The 19,649-nt window shown below is 43.0% G+C and overlaps 1 protein-coding gene across 3 annotated transcripts in view; it reads left to right on the top strand.

Moving 5' to 3' along the window:
- The window catches only part of Tgfb2 (transforming growth factor beta 2), an 88,437-nt gene that overhangs the window by 43,993 nt on the left and 24,795 nt on the right, over positions 1–19,649 (top strand). For all 3 annotated transcript variants that reach the window (XM_070041478.1, XM_070041479.1, XM_070041480.1), the window contains one exon: positions 8,650–8,813. In XM_070041478.1, coding sequence (XP_069897579.1) covers positions 8,650–8,813 — 164 coding nt within the window. The remainder of the gene's footprint in view (positions 1–8,649; positions 8,814–19,649) is intronic.

Here is a 19,649-nt window from a genome sequence, read left to right as displayed (position 1 = left end):
TGGGATGTGGTAGTGAAATAAAATCCATATCCAGTGTGCCAAGACAAATTTCAGAAAACCCCAAAACACAATTGTCTTGGTTTCTTGCTGGCCGCGTCTATGTACATACAAATAGTAGCTAATTTATTGCCCTCCAACCATTTGGTGGGTTGCTTGTCTTGCTGCACTCTGAGGGCTATGTAACGAACCCCAAACTACTTCCCTCAAAGCTAGGGATGTCAGGAATGAAGGGCCACTACACTTCTCAAGCACGTCACAATTCTACACCCGTCACTGGTGAACCGCAGGGAAGTGCAGTCATTTCTGAAGAGACATGGAGGGTTGTTCTGTTCATTCTGATGGTTTGGGTAAAACAGCCAGTAGATGCTACTGGGGCTGAGGCACTAGGCATAAAATGTATGGGGGTCCAAACAATCCTAGACAATACCAATATTAGCAAAGTTTTTCTTACTGAGAAGAAGGTTCACAAGGTGAGCCTTCAGCTCTCTAATTCAAGAGCATTCTGGTAAGAGGCTGAGGACAATACTGGACCTTGTAGTGAAGTTTCTCAATGGGTATTGCAGGATCAAGCTGATCTGATCTGTAGTGGAGGACCCGCAGCATTGTATGCAACCATTCATCAGTGCATGGGCTGGTATGTTGACCTGTGGTGATATTCCTGCTTTCCACCTAGGGGAGTCTCAGCATAGAAGACAGGATTGCAATGTAAAGCTTTTGCTTGGAAGGCCAACCTCACCTTGACTTTAGCTAAAGGTTATTTTACTTACCTTATGCTTAATTTTCTTCATCTTCAGAATGGGATTTAAAAGATCTTCTTTGCCCAGATGAAGGATATAATGCTATCGCAGAATGGGAAGGGCTTCTTGGAGTTGGATTCTTTTTATGATGGAGATGGTCCAGTGGACATTTTTTTTCCCTCCATCCCTAGTTCATGACAGCGAGAAATTGGAAGAGAAGACAGGCCAAGTACATTGTGGTCAAACCAGTGAACAGTGTGAGCAGGAGTTCTGACACTTAATGTGAAAAAACCCCCCACAAAAACTGGTAATGCTAGGTATGGTGACATCCACCTGTAATCCTGGTTACCTGGGAGGCAGACATTAGGAAGATCATGGTTCAAGGCCAGCCTGGGAAAAAGTGTAAGACCCTATTTGAAAAACAAACCAAAAGTGAAATAATTGGAAGCACGATTCAAGTGATAGAGTGTTTGCTTAGCTACTATGGAGCCCCGAATTGAACCCCCAGTGCTGGGAGCGAGAGAGGAATCACCTGGTATTCACTGAGTAGGTCTAGGATATTAACAAGATGTTTCTGATGCAGGTGAAAATTATCAGACAGTGGGATTTAGAGAAGAAAAATAACTTTTTGAGGGCATCACGTGAATATGACATAGTGACAGAGCTGGGAGCAAGCTGCAAGGCCCCTAGTTCACGTTACACCCAGGTCCAGGAAACCCACTGCCTACTGGAGTTCCAGTTTTATCTTGCTAGTGCATGAACTCTTCCACTGAGGAAGGAGCTTACCACCTTGGAAGATAGTGAGGTCATTAATTAATTAATTTATTTTTATTCATTCATTTATTTATTTTTGTTGGTCGTGGGGTTTGAACTCTGGGCCCAGGTGCTGTCCCTGAACTCTTCAGCTCAAGGCGAGTGCACTACCACTTGAGCCACAGTGCCACTTCCAGTTTTTTGGTGGTTTATTGGAGATGAGAGTCTCACAGACTTTCTGGCCCAGCTGACTTTGAACTGTGATCCTCCAATCTCAGCCTCCTGAGGAGCTAGGATTGCAGGAATGAGCTACCAGTGTCTGGCTCATTTATATATATATATATATATATATATATATATATATATATATATATATATATATATATATATATATTAAACGTATCCTAAGTTTCTAGAAATGTCCTTCTATATTGAGCCTCAACAGGGCTCTGTGCATCCACAGAAGGAAAGACCTTTCCATATGCAAGCTGATAAAGTACTTGAATCTCCAAAGGGATGTGCTCTCTCTAAGTCCTCTCTTCTCCGGGCTCAGCATTACCTGTGCCTCTCCCAGAAGGGAGTAGAATCACTTGAGTAAGCTTAGAAGAGCCCATCTCTGTCCAATCAGCCAGGGTGCAAGGGGCCCTACCCTAAGCAGTCTTCTGTCTGGTTTTTTGTGTTGTTTTGTATGGGTCATACCTGGTTGAAAACTTTAGCTTCACCTTTGTTTTGTTGTGTTTCTTGTGGCTTTCTTTTCTTTTAGCCTGTATTTTAGCAGTTCTCTAATCTTAGAGTACCTAGACTTTCCCCACGAGTTGGCCGAACACTCAACACGTCCCCATCATTGTTCATTGAGAACACTTACATAAAGACCCAGGTGTCACTCAAGCCTCTCACAGGAAGACTAGCTTGGATCTGAAGTTCAAGTGGATGGTGACTATCTCAGGCAGGACGCACTATTTCCTCCAGCTCCTAAAAACCTTTGCATACCCACACTTTCCATGGTTCACCTTGGCTGGTTGACCTTTCTGGGCTTTTGTAAATTCCACAAGGATTATAAGACCAGTAACAAGTTTCCATTGGGAAAATCTAGTCAGTGCTGACTCCAAGAAAGTGACTGTCACACACTAAAATTCCTTTCTTCTTATTCCCTGGCTCTCCCAATCTGTTTGTTATTATTAACTAATATTGGTTCATCAGCAAGGTGTCAGTAAGCATCTTGTATCTCAGTGGTTCTCAGGGAGGATGGGTGTCAACACCATCTGCATGATTCACATCCCAAGCCAATGCTGTGATTCTAGAACTTCAATTGAGGAACCACTGCTTTAGCCAATGTACCAGATATGGAGATCATAGACCCGAACATTGCAGTCAGCTCAACAGAGAGCATGCAGTAGATACGTGACCGATGCCCAGCCCAGCCTAGGGGCTGAGTACTCAAAATCCTGGGCATATTGCTTCCATGACTACCTTTTCTGTTGGGGCGCATGCCAGTGAAGTTAAAAGACCTTTCTTCGATTTAGGGTTTGTTTTTGTTTTGAGCTTTTTCATTTAAAAGATGTCCTCACAGGAGCCCTGCGGTGGGAGGTGGAATGGCTTCATCTGGAGCTATTGGGGCTGGTGGTGGTGGTGGAATTGTCTTGCCTTTCTGACGGTCAGCACTTTCAGTACAAGTGGGAGGTGGTGACCAGCCTGCAAGAGCGCTTCGGTGACTAATTTGTTTCCACGCAGCAGAGAGGAACTGGAGCACACAGCTTTTCATTCACTGCCCCAGGACACTCAGCTGCTTCTGTTCATCCTCTGATCCTCTAATGAAGTCTGTCAGGCAGCAGGAGCACTTTCTCTCCCAGGGCACGCATGAGGGCCCAGTGGCCACTTGGCATCTTTGCTGCACTATGGGAATGGCGACAGGGAGGAACCCAAGTGGAAATTTGTGCTGGGCTCAGGGCTCCGACTTTCCCCTCTGTTTCTTCATGCAGTCCTGACAGCATCATTGACTGTGTATTTACCTCATTATATAGATGAAGGAAGAAGTTCTGGGGAACCACAGAATGTCCTTGTTGTCACTCAGCCAAGCTCTGGTTGGTTTAGAGTTAGAAGGGAGATGGCCTTAAAGGTCTTTAGCTGCACATACTGGGATCTGTGTATCATCATCATTGTAGCCAGGCTCTGTGCAGGATTCACAGCATCTTTCTTTGAAATGGAAATAGTGGGAAAGATTCTTGTTCAAAACTCAATAATATAGGGCTGTTGAAGATTCTGGAATACATGTACAACTTTTTGTTTGTTTTCATGCCTTTCTGCTCTATCCTTCTATCTCTCTTCCCCCTCCATATCTGGTGTGTGCTGGTATGTGTGTGTGTGTGTGTGTGTGTGTGTGTGTGTGTGTGTGTGTGTGTGTGTGTTAATGGGCTATTTGCAATTCTTTTCCTTTGGGTACAAGGATACCCCCAGACTGAAAGAGACTCTCAGAAGCATTTAATTAAGGACCCTGTTGTACAGCTGAGAATGTACAGCCACCAGCTGCTGGGTGACCCGGACACCAGCCAGTAGATTCATACCTTCTAGAACCAGGCATGTGTCTTCTCATAAAGCCACTGTTCCAGCCCATATGATTGCATGCCGTGCAATGAGATGTACTTGATCCATGATTGGAAGTCTACCAAGTCATCCCCACTGAATACACTGTGTCACTGCCAGCTTTCGGTTGAAACAGCTAGCCGCCACCATGTCCTGCCCTGACATGTCACTAGTTATATGCCTATCCCTAGTTCTTGAGGATAGTCATGGTCACTAGGTGTTTGAACCAGGAAAGACTGCATGAGATGAGGAACGCTCAAGGCTAAGTGATAGGAGGCGAAGACTTATGGGGAGGCGGATTAGCACAAGAGCTGCGTTTTCAGCCTTCCTCTCTGGTAGACCTTATGAAGCATGAATTTGAAGAGAAAATTATTAAAGATTTCAAGAGGGTGATCACAGAGTATTACAAACTAAAAAAATGAGGCTTTGATGAGCATGGGGAATCTTTTTTTTGCACCTGCTCTGGGCCTATGACTGCCAACCCAGCTTTGTGCTACCTAAGACCCAAAGAACAGTCGGCAAAATTCTCTGAGCTCAAGGGACTTACAAAGGGAAGAGAAAATGTATAAGTGAATCAATAGTTTGGAACAGATTCAGATCAACATATAACGTTCATACAGTTGTATATGATTCAATACTCTATTTCAGTTCTCTGTACACTGTTACTTTGGAAATCAATAAGAAGTTAGAATCCCTCCTCCCTCTCCCCGCTCCATTTCTCCAACTTTGATTTAGCAGGGGTATGAAGCCAGAAATTGAGATGTGGAGGACACCACTCACTTACTGACACATGGAATCTCTCTGTGTAAGATTTTCCCTGAGAGGGAAAGCATGGGGCAGGAACAGAGCTGGCCAGCTGGTTGAGAAGGGTGGAAGGAAAATCAATTTGATTGAACTGAAAAAAGTGGGTCAGAAATTGAGAGGAAGGAGAGGGCCAGGATATGAGTGTGGGTAAGTTGGCCAAGGTCAGGCACAAGTACCTGACCACCTGGCACTGGAGTAGGAACTGGGATTGGAATTACAGAAAACTTCAGAGAAAACTCCCATTCCGAATGGAGGGGGTGGGGTGGGGAATGAGTTCTTGGAGGAAGCAGAGGAAAAAAGCTCCATCCCTCCAAGACTTAAGCGGGTGGATCAGGGCTGTGCAAACCATCAAACACCTACCCTGCTACTCTGGCGCCCAGAGCTGAGAGAGTGAGCCCATAGCCTATCCTGGCTGCTTGCGGATGGGCTCCTTTCAGCTTCTTGCACCATGTCTCCCAAGGCACTGAAGGGTGAATTGCCAGAGCAATTCACAGCAATGTTTCTCCCCTCCCAATTGGGAAGACATGTGGCAGGTTGCTCAAGCCCATCATCCAGGGTGGGGGCATTGGCTTGTGACCCATAGCAGATGACAGCAGGGGACAGCTGGGACTGGCCTTTGAAAATAGCAAGTTGTTCAGTCAGCAGGTTCTGTTGTGCTTTTGACATGGTGCTTTCTCCAGGCTTGGTCACTTCCCTGGGGTGATGGGACCAGCGCAGAGTCAGTGGTCAGGGCTGTTCCACAGCACGCTGTCCTGCTTCTATTTATAAACCAAGAACCCAAATGCAGATTTGTTTTGATCAGACAGTTACAATATAAACCTCCTAAATAGTTCTGAAGAGACAGTGCAACGGAGCACTGCTTGCCATGTAGAGGAGCAGAGCAGAACAATGACTTAACTATCAAGCTACTCTTGTAAATATTTGCACATGCCCCTCCAGAGCTCAAAAGCCTATGACAGGATCATTGGACCATTTGCTTAGAAGAAGAAGAAACAAAATTGACCCCATGGCCTAAGGCAGCCGTAAAAAGGAAGAGTGTATGGGCAGAAAACCAGAGAGGGGCAAAAAAAAATTCGTTCACAGTTTAATAAACACCAAAGAGAATGAAAATAAATCTCCAGAGCACTTATTTACTAACTTGATGGAAGGATACAGTTGAGGCAGGTGGGTGTGAAAAAGGGGTGTCTGCAAAAGCAGAACAGACCATGGGACCTCCATGACAGAAATGGGGGTGCTTGAATGAGTTGTTTACTGTTGCTGATGACAGGAAATACATTAAAGTAGCCTTGCTCTTCCCAGGATGCTTCCCCCCCCCGCCCCCCGACAAAGGATGTTAGAAGCTTCTACTGTCTAATGGGGAAGATAAATGAAGATGAATGGAGCCACTCAGCCCGTGGAAAGTTCTGGCTAAAAAAGTACCCAAAGCCAGAGAACCTGGCCCCAGTCCTGCTTAGACCACTCTGGGCACCTGGGTTGGTTTTAGATGCACATGGTTAGGAGGGAACAGCTTTTCTAATCACTGGGATGGACATATTCCAAAGGAGAAAAAGATGCTTCCTCTCAGACTGCTGTGCTAAGGGACTTTATAAACCTCCACGTTGGTACTGACGTTTAATGGCCTGATAACTTCCCACCAGCTATTCCAAGGGTTGAGAGGCAGTGGGTCATCATGGGGTCATCACTGGAAGGGCATGAATACTATTCTTTTTCTCCAGAATCTGGATGCTTTAGACTGGGGAGGGGGCTTGTGGTTTGTTGGTAGATTTCTGAAACGTAACGGTTCACCATCTACAAAGTCATCAACTATAACACAGCTGTTTTATGAAACCAGCATGGAGCACACCATGAGTTGGAATTCACAGCTTTTTATGAGCCTGGATTTGGAGTCTCAAGTCTATGGGAAAAGGATGGAAGAAAGTCTACACAAAGGAAAAATAAAAATGCAGAGCTCTTTAGATGAGGAAAAGGCCACATGTTTCTAGCTGCCGCTGCTGCTCCTCCTTCTCTTCCTTCTCCTCCTATTTCTTTCCTTCCTCTTTTCCTCTTCTTCTATTCTTAGTGTAATTGTCAGGCCATGAATTTCCTAAGAAATCATGAAAGGTATTTATTTCGAGTTTAAGATCAGCAAGATTGCTTATTTAATAAGAAGTTTGCCTTGCCCATAGCTGAATACCCGAGTCTTTCAAGATTCCCATTAATGACCAACTACACAAACAGTAGATATTTGGTGAACTATTATATAGAGTCTTGTCCTGAATGTGTGTGTGTGTGTGTGTGTGTGTGTGTGTGTGTGTGTGTGTGTGTGTGTGTGTGTGTGTGTGTTGGTGTCTGGGAGAGGAATCAGGGAGAATTAGAAAACAGTTTCAATATGCTTAAATGTGCATAGGAGAGAACACAATAAACAAGCAGAGTACAAAAGTAATACAAACATTTGTAGAGAAACAAACAACTGTGAATGATTACGTGTAATGAAGCATAATAGAACAAAAGTTAGAAAGATATGGAGCCACCAGATTAGATGGAATTTTCTGGAATGGGGAAGGTAAATTTGCAGGAGATGTGGAAGAAGATTTGTACAAGTATATTTGTAGTAGAAGGGGCTGTCCAGTGTTGGTGCACCAGAGGTGGATATTAGATATAAAATATAAAAGCAGAAGGATAGTATTAACCTGCCTTTGTCTTGGGGTAGACTTTGGATATCCCTCACTTGAATATTCAAGGGTAATTTCAGATCGCTAGAAAATAAAAGCAAAACTAAGCAGCCCATGAACTTGAAGTTGTCTTGAACTCTGTCGACATCATTTTGTAACTGAAGTAATTTGTGTTGACTCTATTAGTTAGGATTGCATCCTACCAGCAGCCATTATCCTGAATGACAGATGTTTAGCCAAGAGCCCTGGCTCATGTCTATAATCTTAGCTACTCAGAATGTTGAGATCTATGGATCAAGGTTCAAAGCCAACTGGGGCAGGAAAGTCCATGATTCTTATCTTCAATTAACCAGCAAAAAGCTGGACATGAAGCTGTGACTCAAGTGGTAGAGCACAAGCCTTGAGAAATAAAGCTAAAGGATATTTCCCAAGCCTTGAGTTCAAGTCCCAGTACTTGCATGGATGGGGGGGGGGGAGGAGGAAGAGAAAGAAAGAGAGACAGAGAAAGAGAGTTTTAACACTGGATCTAATAGAACCAGTTTATCCAGATTTCCTAGCTCTCATTTGATCATATGCATTGTGTGTGAAAACCCCAAACTATTGAAGCCAGAAAAGATACAAAAAGGTGCCCAAATAAAAATAAAGTATTTAGATACCAAATTTTCAAGGGAAAAAAGAAAAAAAAACCCGGTGAATTGCTTGCCATTTGGAGCTATTTTCTTGGCACATCTGATTAGTGTATGCAAGCTTGACAGCTTTCTGCAGGCATCAACTGTCATGAACTTGTTCCAGTTTCTAACCATCTAGGATTTTCTACACCCTCTGTCAACCTTCAAAGGACAGGGTTAACTGCTTGCCCTCAAATGTAGTTACAAGTGGTTTGTTAATCTCTGTTAATCTGCTACTCCTGTGACCAAATGCACATGTTTGTGTTAGCTCATTCTTTTTTTTCCCCCTTGGTTAAATTGTTAATGGTATTAAATTGACCATTGGAAATGAAATCATTCTGTAGATATTTCCCTTCTGATTTTTTCAGGATGCTTTCCTGCTGTGATCTTTTCTTTGGGGGGGGGGTTATACTGTGGATTTTTATCCTTTTCAACCATTGCCCTAACCTTTTACAGATGCCATCCCGCCCACTTTCTACAGACCCTACTTCAGAATTGTCCGTTTTGATGTCTCAACGATGGAGAAAAACGCTTCCAATTTGGTGAAAGCAGAGTTCAGAGTCTTTCGTTTGCAGAATCCCAAAGCCAGAGTGCCTGAACAACGGATTGAACTGTATCAGGTAACTTTTGTTGGGGCTTTTCTGAGGGGTCATCAGCTAGATGACTTTGTGCTGTTGCAGATGCTCTTAGCTGATAGAAACTATTGTGTGCATCCACAGTCATGCTGTGGGCCCTCATTTATTACTTACAGTAGTAGCTTGTCCTTGATTCCTCACGAAGGGAGAGCTTAGAACAAAACAGTGAAGCTATGTGTATATTCTCTTCTGTGGCATGGATGGCTGGAGAACCCACGGTTGGAGAGCATTTGTTCAGAAGTCAAACTCTTCATCTGCAAAGACATAAACTGTAGGCAAGATTCCACCAATAGAAGTCATCTGACCCATTTCTCCTCATCTCTTTCCTTTGTTCTTCTCTTCCTTCTTATTTCTTCTGCCTCCCTGGCCTTTGAAAGTTTTTTCCTCCCTTTTTCTTGCTTCCTCCTATCTCTTCACTGATTTTCTCCTCCTTCCTTTTCTGTTCAGACACTCTCTGTTCCATCTAATCCATCTTCTCCCGACACACTTTCTGTCCTCTATGAAGGCAGCAGCCCTGACCTCTGCCCTCTCTCATGTACCCAGTAGTTTCTGAACATTTCACATGCATTCTTCAAAGCTTATTACTCAAGTGGAATCTTTAAGATAGCAGCTTCAGTATCCCCTAGAAGCTATGTGAGATACAGAATCTCAGCTTCCATACCAGACCCACAGAATCAGAATCTACATTTTAAAGAGCTCCCCAGGCAGCTCTTGAGCACACTGAAACACTGTTCAAAAGCCCTGACTCTGGGGAGGTAGGCAGATATGCAAACACACAACCAGATACCTTATAATGTCTTGTGAACACTGTGTTGGTATAAGGGCAGAGCTGGAGAGATGGTTCCAGGGAAATGATACTTGAAGTATCTTTATATATATTAAGGCAGGATGTAGGGGTCACTATTGGCAGAAGAATCAGCTTTGTGATGACAGATTCTTTTTTTATACTTTTGGAGATAAAACCCAGAGCCTTGTATATGCTTGGCAAACACTGTATCCCTGTATTCTTATGGATGTCAATGGTGGATTTATTGAGAGTATCAGTGACTTGGAACTCACTGCCAAAAGATAAGAAGAGATCAGAAGAAGGCAGATCTCCAGGGAGGACATGAGAGGGACACTAAAGAGGACTTAGACTTCTGGGAACTTGATGTTGATGTTCATGTGTGACAATGTGGTTGAAAAGCAGATGTACTTTGAAATAAGAAAAGGATTGATACCCATATGCTCTAGTTGCTCTGGATTATACTTATTTGGAAATTTGAATGAATAGGGTGAAAATTCTCCTTATATTTATGAAAACGGGCAATTTTATTACATAAATGAACTTTGTGTAGGGGACTTGGAGAATACATGTCAGGTTTTTAACTAGTCAACATGTATACAGATGAAAATTAATTTCTCTGTATATGAGTCCTTTAGAACCTCTGCTTGGAAAGCTTTCACTCTTAATGCATCTTCTTAGGCTAACATAAAGCCAGTATGACAGGAAAACAAGTTCAGCCGGGATAAAAATCTGTCTGTTGGGGAGATGCAGCCGAAGGTGCAAGATTGTGCTTTTAGTTTGTTGTCACTGCACCTGGAAATCCCAAAGGAGAGCACTGAGCAGAAAAGGAGACTCAACCTCTTTTTTAGAAAACTATTTTGTTGTCATTATTAGAAGGGTTATCGTTTCATAAGTCAGGTAATGAGCACATTTCTTTTTGGACAACGTCACCTCTTCCTTCACTTTCTCCCAGTTTCTCTTCCCCCTTCCCTGCACACAAGTTGCACAGTTCATTTTTCCTCTAGTGTCTGCTGAGGACCGTGCCTGAATTAGTTCATCCTTGGGGAGAGTCTACCTCTTAATTTACTCACTACTTTTTAACACTGCCAAAGTAGGGACCAAGCTCCTAATTCACAATAAACCCTTAGATGACACATTCAAACTGTGTCAACATAATAGCAACAGTTAAGAGAATTTGGGGGTCATCTGGCCCTTTGGCTCCTTGAATGGGCAAAGACATAAATCTGAGGGTCTTGAGTCATCTGCCCGACTCAAAGAGAATCCTTTGAGCCCAGTGATACTTATTCTAGGGATATCTGGGAAGATTAGACAGAGAAAGGAATGGGTATGGCTAAATGGTGTACACAGTGTTGTGTGGGAGTTGCCTCCATTATGCTTGGTTAATTAATGTCACACATTGGGACTTGGGTGTGTCATTCCTGCATCCACCCTTTATGAACCAAGCTTGCATTAGTAATTCCTGACTTCCTGTATGTGTGTGTGTGTGTGTGTGTGTGTGTGTGTGTGTGTTGTGAGTGAAATGAATTCAGGGGAGAGTGGGTGCCCAACAAGGTTAATTCCCTTTCTTCCACCTCTTAGATTTGAATTTTTATCTTGGACACATCTAAGGGGAAGAACATTGCATTAAGTTCTCTGTGAAAGTCAGTTCAGTTACCATGTTTTTTTTTTTTTTTCTGACAAACTTGTTAACTCCAGAATAACAGCATGTAAAAATAATACTCTGGGGAAGCAGGACAATGTATTAGGTTTATCTATCATAAAGCATCAGAGGAAAAAAATCCACCAAATTTGTCACCTTTTATAGGGGGTTTTAATGAGAAACCACTAATATTGGTTGTCAGCTTAATAGATTGTGGGTCTTTGTCAACCAGAGGAAGATGAATGGATTGAGGTGAAATATGTGTAGTGGATTGAAAAGGAACCTACATTTCTTGACCATGTCTGTCAAAGACCTTGTCTGGGTCATTTTTATAGAGAATGAGGGCCAAACAATAGTTTAGCAAGGGAAGTTCTTTGCTGCGTGGTGCTTTATCAAAGCTTGACTGAGCAGAGTCCAATAAAACACAGCTGTCATTCTGCTTTCTCTGACTCCTTTCTTGGATTTTAATGATTTGTGAACTCTACTTTCAAAAGTAACTAGTTGGTCAAATGTGATGATATCTTGTATATAGACCAGATCAGTTGCAAATATATAAAATAGTGGCTAAATCCTGATCTCATTTATATGCATTTATTTGTTTAGTTATTTAATTTGCTTTGAACATGTGTATTATTCTGTTTTGTGATTTGAAGGTCAAAGAGTAAATTGTTGTTTCTGAAGCTAAATAAGTAAACAATAATTTCGAAGAGCGGATCATTCACTCTTTATAGAACTCCTGTATAGGAATTCTGTATGTTTCACATCTGGAAAAGATTCTGAAACGAATATCTTAAGTCATTCTGGTGCAGGTTTAAGGTAAATAGCCTAGACCTGCTTTCTAAGAGATCCAAGTGTCTTAAGACTAAAAAGTAAGGTAATTATCATTGCAGGAAATACAGCACGAGTGGAGTTAATGATATTGACTCTCTCTCTCTCCCTCCCTCCCTCCCTCCCTCTCTCTCTCTCTCTCTCTCTCTCTCTCTCTCTCTCTCTCTCTCTCTCTCTCTCTCTCTCTCTCTCTCTCTCTCTCTCTCTCTCTCTGTCCCATACACATACAGTTCAGCTTTCATTTCTTCTATTGCCCAAGGGGGTGTGAAATAAAAAGAGGTCAGCCAAAAAAGCTGTCTGTTAAATTAGACTTGCAAAAAGTGTGCTACTGGATAAAAAAAAAATGAAGAAGAAGTTATGCTGTGCTCTGGTTGAAAATAATTCTGCGACCAACAACCCTTTTCATACTGACCCAGCCTGGGAGGCATGGTGGACACACACACAGCACAACAACCAGTAACCACTTCACAAAGATATCCATGAGGTGTGAGGAACACTTGGTTTGCAAAGACTATTGATATCTCTGGGTTTTTTTTTTCCAAACTGGTCAAAAGGCATGCTTGCCTCATAAGGAAATTTACTTATTTGCACAAAGTTGTGGTATCACCAGAGTCTACTTATTAATGTGAGCAGAGGAGGCCGTAAAAGTAATGTGACGTGGCTGTGGTGAAAGAAAGTTTAATGATTGTATAATAATAATAGCTAATTACTGCTAACAAACACAGTGCTTACTGTGTAGTAGGAACTGTGGTAAGTGCTTTCTTCACCTATATGAAGAGTTGCTTAATCTTTACTATGTGGTGGCTGCTACTTTTACCTTATTAGACAAATGAGTACTCTGGGGCCCTGTGAAGTTCGATAACTTACCCAGACCATGCAGCTAGGGAAGAGCAGAGTCAGGACTGCAAGCTAGGCAGTCTGCTGCCCTCCACTCCCAGGCCCCACCCTAGGAATGCTCTTGGCTCCTTTACCACAGAGTTGGATCTATGTAGGTTCAAAATTTTGCTTTAGCCCCTTTTCAGAGTCTGAGGGCCTCCTCCTACTGAGGCTCTTTGCACATCAGTAAAATGCAGATAGAAGCACCTTCTTAGCTCAGATTTTATAAGGCATGGAGTGAGTGGTGCGAACTCCTAGCCCAGAACCTCCCCCCACCCCTCCGAGGTTATATTCTTGTTATTCTTTCAATTTCCAAGGCATTGAGTTTGAACTCTTGTAAGAAATAAGTCTATTCAATTTACAAATTGGCTCAAAATCTGTTACCATAAAAGTTCCCCCTTGGCCCTACTGTCTCAGGGTCCAGGTTCATGGTTGCTCTTCCAAGAGTTTATTATGGGGTCTCCTAAAGGCGATTTCCGCTCTCACTCGGTGTGGAGGTCTCAGTCAGTTTCTAGCCAGCATCTCAGAGTAGAAACTTCGCAGACAGTCGGCCCCTCAGTTTGCTCTCTGTCTTCTTTCATTTCGTAGCTTTTAGTCCTAAGAAATCATGGTCTGCAGCTAAACTTTGTCCTGTAAAGTTTTGCCCAATGAGTTTTCCTCTGAGGACCACATATTATTATTAAAATGTGCCACGTGGGATGAAGAAGGAGTGGGTGCAAGAATGAACTTTGCACTTCCCTTCAAGTGATTCCACAGCTATTCCATGGAGGTTTCCATCATGCCTTGTTGGAGGAGGCCTGACCCATCTCCTGTTGGCAATGGAGCAGAGTCCAATTATGGGGCACAACCATCATCTTCCTGCTCTATTTGCTTTACCCAGTCTTCTATGAACAACTATAGCAGGTTAGGCCCTTCCCACCACAGTGGCTTCTCTTTTGGAAGAATTACTGCAGTGATGTCTTTACTTCTTCTCCTAACCCCTCCATTCTACTATATTTTACCACAGAAGGAGGTGGGATAGTGGAAGAACTTTTAATAAGAATGTCTTTCTTCCCATGTGGCCAATTTTCCATATGCAACTCTTCCTTTACTAGAGCAAAACGTGTTCCATGTTTTTCTGGGGACAGTGTATTTTTTTGCTGGTGGAGAGAGAATATATACGTTTTTGATACAAATGATACGCAGACACTGCTGTAGAACCGCATTTCAGAACAGAGTTCTTTGGGAATTCGTTCACCAGTGACAAAACCTGAATCTTTGAAAGGTCGTATTGATTAGTTTTGGAAAAGTGCCAAAGTTCTAATCAAGTGTTTCAGATAACCAAGCTGATATGTTCTCAGGTTTTATTAGTTATCTATCAGAAGTGGGCCATTTCCCACCTCTTTGCTGCTCCTTCCCACGCTCACGCAGCTCTTGTCCTTTCCCTGGGCTGTTTATGCATGGCCTTCTGTGGATCTCTGTGTTTCCTTCAGACACTTGCATCACAGCAGTCAGAGCAGCTGCTGGTAAGACATTGGTCAAAATCCCCTGCTTGCCTAGCTGTGCAATAGATCACTAGAAATTGCTCCTGCTGTCTAGGTGTAACTTTGTACCATCTACCAGCTTCTCTTCTTTCCCTTTTCCTCCCTTCCCTCTCCAGCCTCTGACTACCATTATTCTACCCTCCACTCCCATGAGATCCATAGTTGTATATTTTTTAAGTATCAGGAAGAGAAGACTTTCCATGTTCTCAACACAAAGAAATGGTAAATGCTCAAGGGGATGAACACACCCTCTTGATTACTACACAATGGACAAGTGTAGGAAAACATCTCACTGTACCTACCCCATGGACATTCTTTAAAATAACATAAAAATTTTAAAAAGTCTGTCTTCAAAGTCCTACCATGGTTTCTTATTTCATAGGCTCAGCAACTGTCCTTACTGTGTGTGATGAAGTTGTCTCTAACCTGTTCCTCATCCAACATCCCTGACCATCACTTCTTTCACTCATATGGATCACTTCTATTATTTCTTTTTTTTTTTTTTTTTTTTTTTGTCGGTCGTGGGGCTTGAACTCTGAGCCTGGGCGCTGTCCCTCAGCTCTTCAGCTCAAGGCGAGCGCTCTACCACTTGAGCTACAGCACCACTTCCGGTTTTCTGGTGGTTTATTGGAGATAGGAGTCTCACGGTCTCTCCTGCCCGGGCTGGCTTTGAACCGAGATCCTCAGATCTCAGCCTCCTGAGTAGCTAGGATTACAGGCGTGAGCCACCAGCGCCCGGCACTTCTATTATTTCTTGAACCCTGTACATTCCTTCCTGCTAAGACTGAGAGCTATGGTGCCTACCCAGCATGCTATTCCCTGACTATACATGAGGCTGGCTCTTTTTAGACCTTGACATCTTTCCTCAAATGCCTCTTGCTTTGGGGGAAGGGGAGGTTTTCCTGGCTACCCTGTCAAACATCTTCCCTAAATGGTCCACTCTATAGTACTGCCCTGAATGCTCTTAAGCACGAGCTGCCCTTCATCTCCGGTTCCTTCCTGATGTTTGTGGTGTCCCTTGCTTTTCTAAAGATAAATTCTTAGAGCCCTGCCTACTCCATAGGAGTTTAGCAGTACCTTTTGGGTGAATTGAAGAAAAATTTCAAACTAAGATTCAAGTACCAGAGATGTTGTCAAAGTAAATATTTAACTTCAGAAAGAGATTTTTTTGCCAGTCCTGGGGCTTGAACTCAGGGCTTGAGCACTGTCCCTGGCCTTCTTTGTGCTCAAGGCTTGAGCCAAAGCACTGCTTCCAGCTTTTTCTAAGTGGTTTATTGGAGATAAGAGTCCCTAGACTTTTCTGCCCAGGCTGGCTTTGTACTGTGATCCTCAGATCTCGCCTATCTGGGTAGCTAGGATTACAGATGTGAGCCACCCGTGGCTGACAGAAAATATAAAAGTAGTTTATTTAGATTTGGGGACTTTCTTACACTTGTTTTAAAGATATCTCTCTAAATATGGAAAATAAAATGTACATACCTACTCATTTTCTGTTATTTACTTAGGGCTAATTTTGGTGGTATAGATAACATCACATGTAAGTTCAATAAAAGGAAGTTATGTAATAACTGATATTCTTGGGCACTTGCTATGGTTTGTCACTTAAAGTTCCTGTGTTGGAGAGGTGACAGATTGTAAAAGGTAGGCCTCAGAAGAGGTAGTTACGTCCTTGGTGGTGCCGCCTTGTAAAATAATTGCTTCCTATGTTGTGGGAGCAAGTTTGGTCTTTCAGGACTGAGCAAGCTTCCCTGAAAGTAGGTTGCTTTAAAGCAATCCACCCCACATACTCTTCTATTCACCTGTTTGCCGCTCTTCAACATGTTACCACCATGTGATAGCATTTGTCATGTTGTGATACAGCTAGAAATCCCTCACCAGACTCCAGACAAGTGTGATGACCAGACCTTCCACTTTCTGCTTCCAAAAGCATCAGCCAACCTAACCTCTTTCCTTTAAAAAGCCTCAAGTACTTTGATATAACAACACAAAACAGAGTAAAACAAAGATCTATATCTTTCTAGCAAATAAAACAGGCTATCTACTTATTTACTTAGAATCATTGTTGTATAGTTATACCCCCTACATTAAAATATTTAACTGAATACAAGTTGGGAATTAAATTATTGTACAGGCCATGCATCTTATAGGTGCCAGGAAATAGGAACAAGGTGTTGGAATTGTGTTCCCCAAATACCTGTGTGTTAGTGTCGTTAGAATGGAATTGAAGGGGGGAAGTCATCTAAGAAAATCAGAAGACACAGCTACGTGGAGAGAACACAGGCTAGCTGCCAAGGCTCTGTCCCTCCGTGGACAGCAAACAGCGGAATAATTGTGAGAATCCGCAGCACCAGGCTGTGGGCTGTCCTTAAGGACTGAGGGACTTCCTCCAAGAAAGGGTTATTATGGTCTTGACTTCATTTCCCTTCAGACTTCACCATCATATGTGCACGGCATGATCTCTTTTCCTGCTGGCTCTGGTGTGACTCCATTCGGTTCAGGTCTCTACTATGCAGTTCCCACACGAGGCTCTGTCTCACGAGCTCAGTGGAGCTGCCGCATCTGCACCCCTCTTTTTGCACAAAGGAGTCCTTCATCCCTTAGACCTGCAGGAATGAATTTACTTGTTTATGCACATGTACAGTCAGCACAAAGGCCCATCTGTAGAGAATGAAACAGAGATGGGGTAACAATAGAGAATTATAAGGTGTTTTCATCGGGAGGAGAGCCTTGGTGCTGTGTGTGTGTGTGTGTGTGTGTGTGTGTGTGTGTGTGTGTGTGTGTGTGTGTGTGTGTCTTGAAGGCATATCTCCTGACATTTCTATAAAGGTCATAAAAGATCTATGCATTCCCTACTCTGTCTTTACATATGGATGTGTGTTACACAGGGGCTTATCTGTGGGAATGTCTTTGAGCTGTAAGGAGAGTTAATACAGTGGCACAGTAATGCAGCTATCTGTGTTTTCCCTTGCTGCTTTCTTCTGAAACTGATGTGTGCTCCATGGGAGCCAGCTGTGCAGGCTTTTTACAGGTACCCACTACTCTCAGAAACAAGCAATGACCTGTCTTGACATGGCAATTACAAGACACAGCGATGGTAGGTAATGGATAAGCACGGGTCTGCTGAGCCACTTCAGGATAATCACACAGTGAGGTGGTGTGTTAGGCAGCCCCAAAGTGGTCTGTTGTGCTCAAGGAAAGGAGAGCTGAGCAGGAGAGAGAGAGAGAGAAAGAAAGAGCTACCTACAACTGTGCATTGTAGGAAAAAACTCACCTCACACGGTTCTGAGTTTCTAGAAAGACCCACTTGTTTCCTGGAAGTTCTCTTGTTCTTTTCTCCCTGGTTTACATTCTCCTGATAAAATGTAATAAGTAGAAAGGATAAAACACAGTATAAAATTGCCTTCACTGAAGATTGGGAAGGCTGAGTGCTGATGGCTCAGGCCTGTAATACTTGCTAATTTGGGAGGCTGAGCATGGGAGAGTTGCAAATTGGATACCCATCCAGACAAAGACAGTTTGCAAGATCTCAGGGTGCAGTGGTGTACTCTTGTCATCCTAAACTACACTGGAGGCCGAGATTGTAAGGATTATGGTTCCAAGTGAGCTTGGGCAGAAAAGTCTGTGAGATTCCATCTCCACAGAATAAACTAGGTGTGGTGTAACAGAAGAAGCTAGGATGGTGGCATTCACCTGCCATTCTAGCTACAGATGGGGAGCCTAAAATAGGCAGATTTGGGTCAAAACACCTGCCCAGGCAGGAAGCAAGAGACTTACTTAAAAATCACCAGCAAAAATCAGTGCTGGAGCTTGGTTCCACAGTAGAGTACTTGCCTAGCAAGTGAGAAGCCTTGAATTTAAAGCCCAGTGCCACTAAAAATATTGACAGTTGATATTGATAATCTCTGGTAGGTGTGCTAGTATGCACATAATCCTAAGAAGTTTTGTTTTGTTTTTAATTTGTCAAAGATGTTTGAATGGGTTGTTCAGGGGCTTATTTGTCCATTGGTGAAATGTGTGCCTCTGGTAGAATTTGTTAGTCCAGGAGAATTTTACCAGGCAGGAGTGACAAGCAAGAGTTAGAAAGAACATTCTTTGCACTAAAGGATTTCATAGTCAGGTTGAACACGGAAGAGTTTCTGAATACTCGCTGTTAGAGTTGACTCCTGTCCTCCAAGCTTTGTTGGAGGTTTAATCCTCTGAAAATGGAGTCACCATACATGTAATTAGTGAAGTGGACATCATCCTGTACAAGGTAGGTCCTTGAAGGTATGCTTACCAAGAGACATGCGTGGAAGATACCATGCAAAGGCCAGGGCAGAGACTGACATTACACACACACTACAAGCCAGTTCACTCTAAGCTTGCTAGCAAGTTCTAGAAGCTGCAAGAGTCATGAAAGGACTGTTTCCAGAGGCCTCCAAGAAAGCAGGACCTAGCCAAACCTTGATTACACACATCTAGCTTTCAGATGTTTGGATACAAAGTTCTGTATCCACAGATACATTTTGCTATCCAGTTGTCAGTACCTAGTGCAGTGCCAGTAAACCTGGCAAACAATTGCTCCATGTGTTCAGATCCACACATTTAGACAGGGCAAGAAGACATGGAAGAGAAAGGGGAAGGTGTACTTGTTCTTCTTTCTGATGAGTCAACACATCTCCATCACCTGAACTGTGCTGAGTGTCCTGTATCCTTACCAGTATTGTCAGATATTAATGATTATCTCCTAACTCTCTCTGTTCTCTGGGGCACTTTATCCTCACTGGGCTAGGGTAAATGCCCCACCTCTGTCCCTTCATTTGTGCCTTCTGAACATACTGCTTCTAATCTTTGTTGAGACATTGCTGTCTCCTGACTGTGCAAGGAACTCATGGATAAACAGGGACCATCTCACGATGTCCACAGCTGGTACTTAATATCTGTTGAACTACACAGGAGGAGATAAACTATAAAATACATGAAAACATAAGTAAAAGAAGCCTCAGAAGCATGCTGGAGTTTCTGCAGTTGCTTGGTGAAGGAGTTAACTAGGAGATAATCTCTACCTCTAGTTAGCAGGAATTTGTTTTGGCATGGAGGGCTGAAGACTCATCTGCAGTCCATGAAAGCTTTCTGGAGTGTGGCTGTTGAGTGGTGTGTTAAGGAATGAGTTGTTCTCATGGAGAACC

The sequence above is a fragment of the Dipodomys merriami genome, unplaced genomic scaffold, assembly GCF_024711535.1.
Source record: "Dipodomys merriami isolate MVZ:Mamm:240054 unplaced genomic scaffold, mDipMer1.0.p SCAF_31, whole genome shotgun sequence".
Lineage (NCBI taxonomy): Eukaryota > Metazoa > Chordata > Mammalia > Rodentia > Heteromyidae > Dipodomys > Dipodomys merriami.
This window is presented reverse-complemented; position numbering and strand designations above follow the sequence as displayed.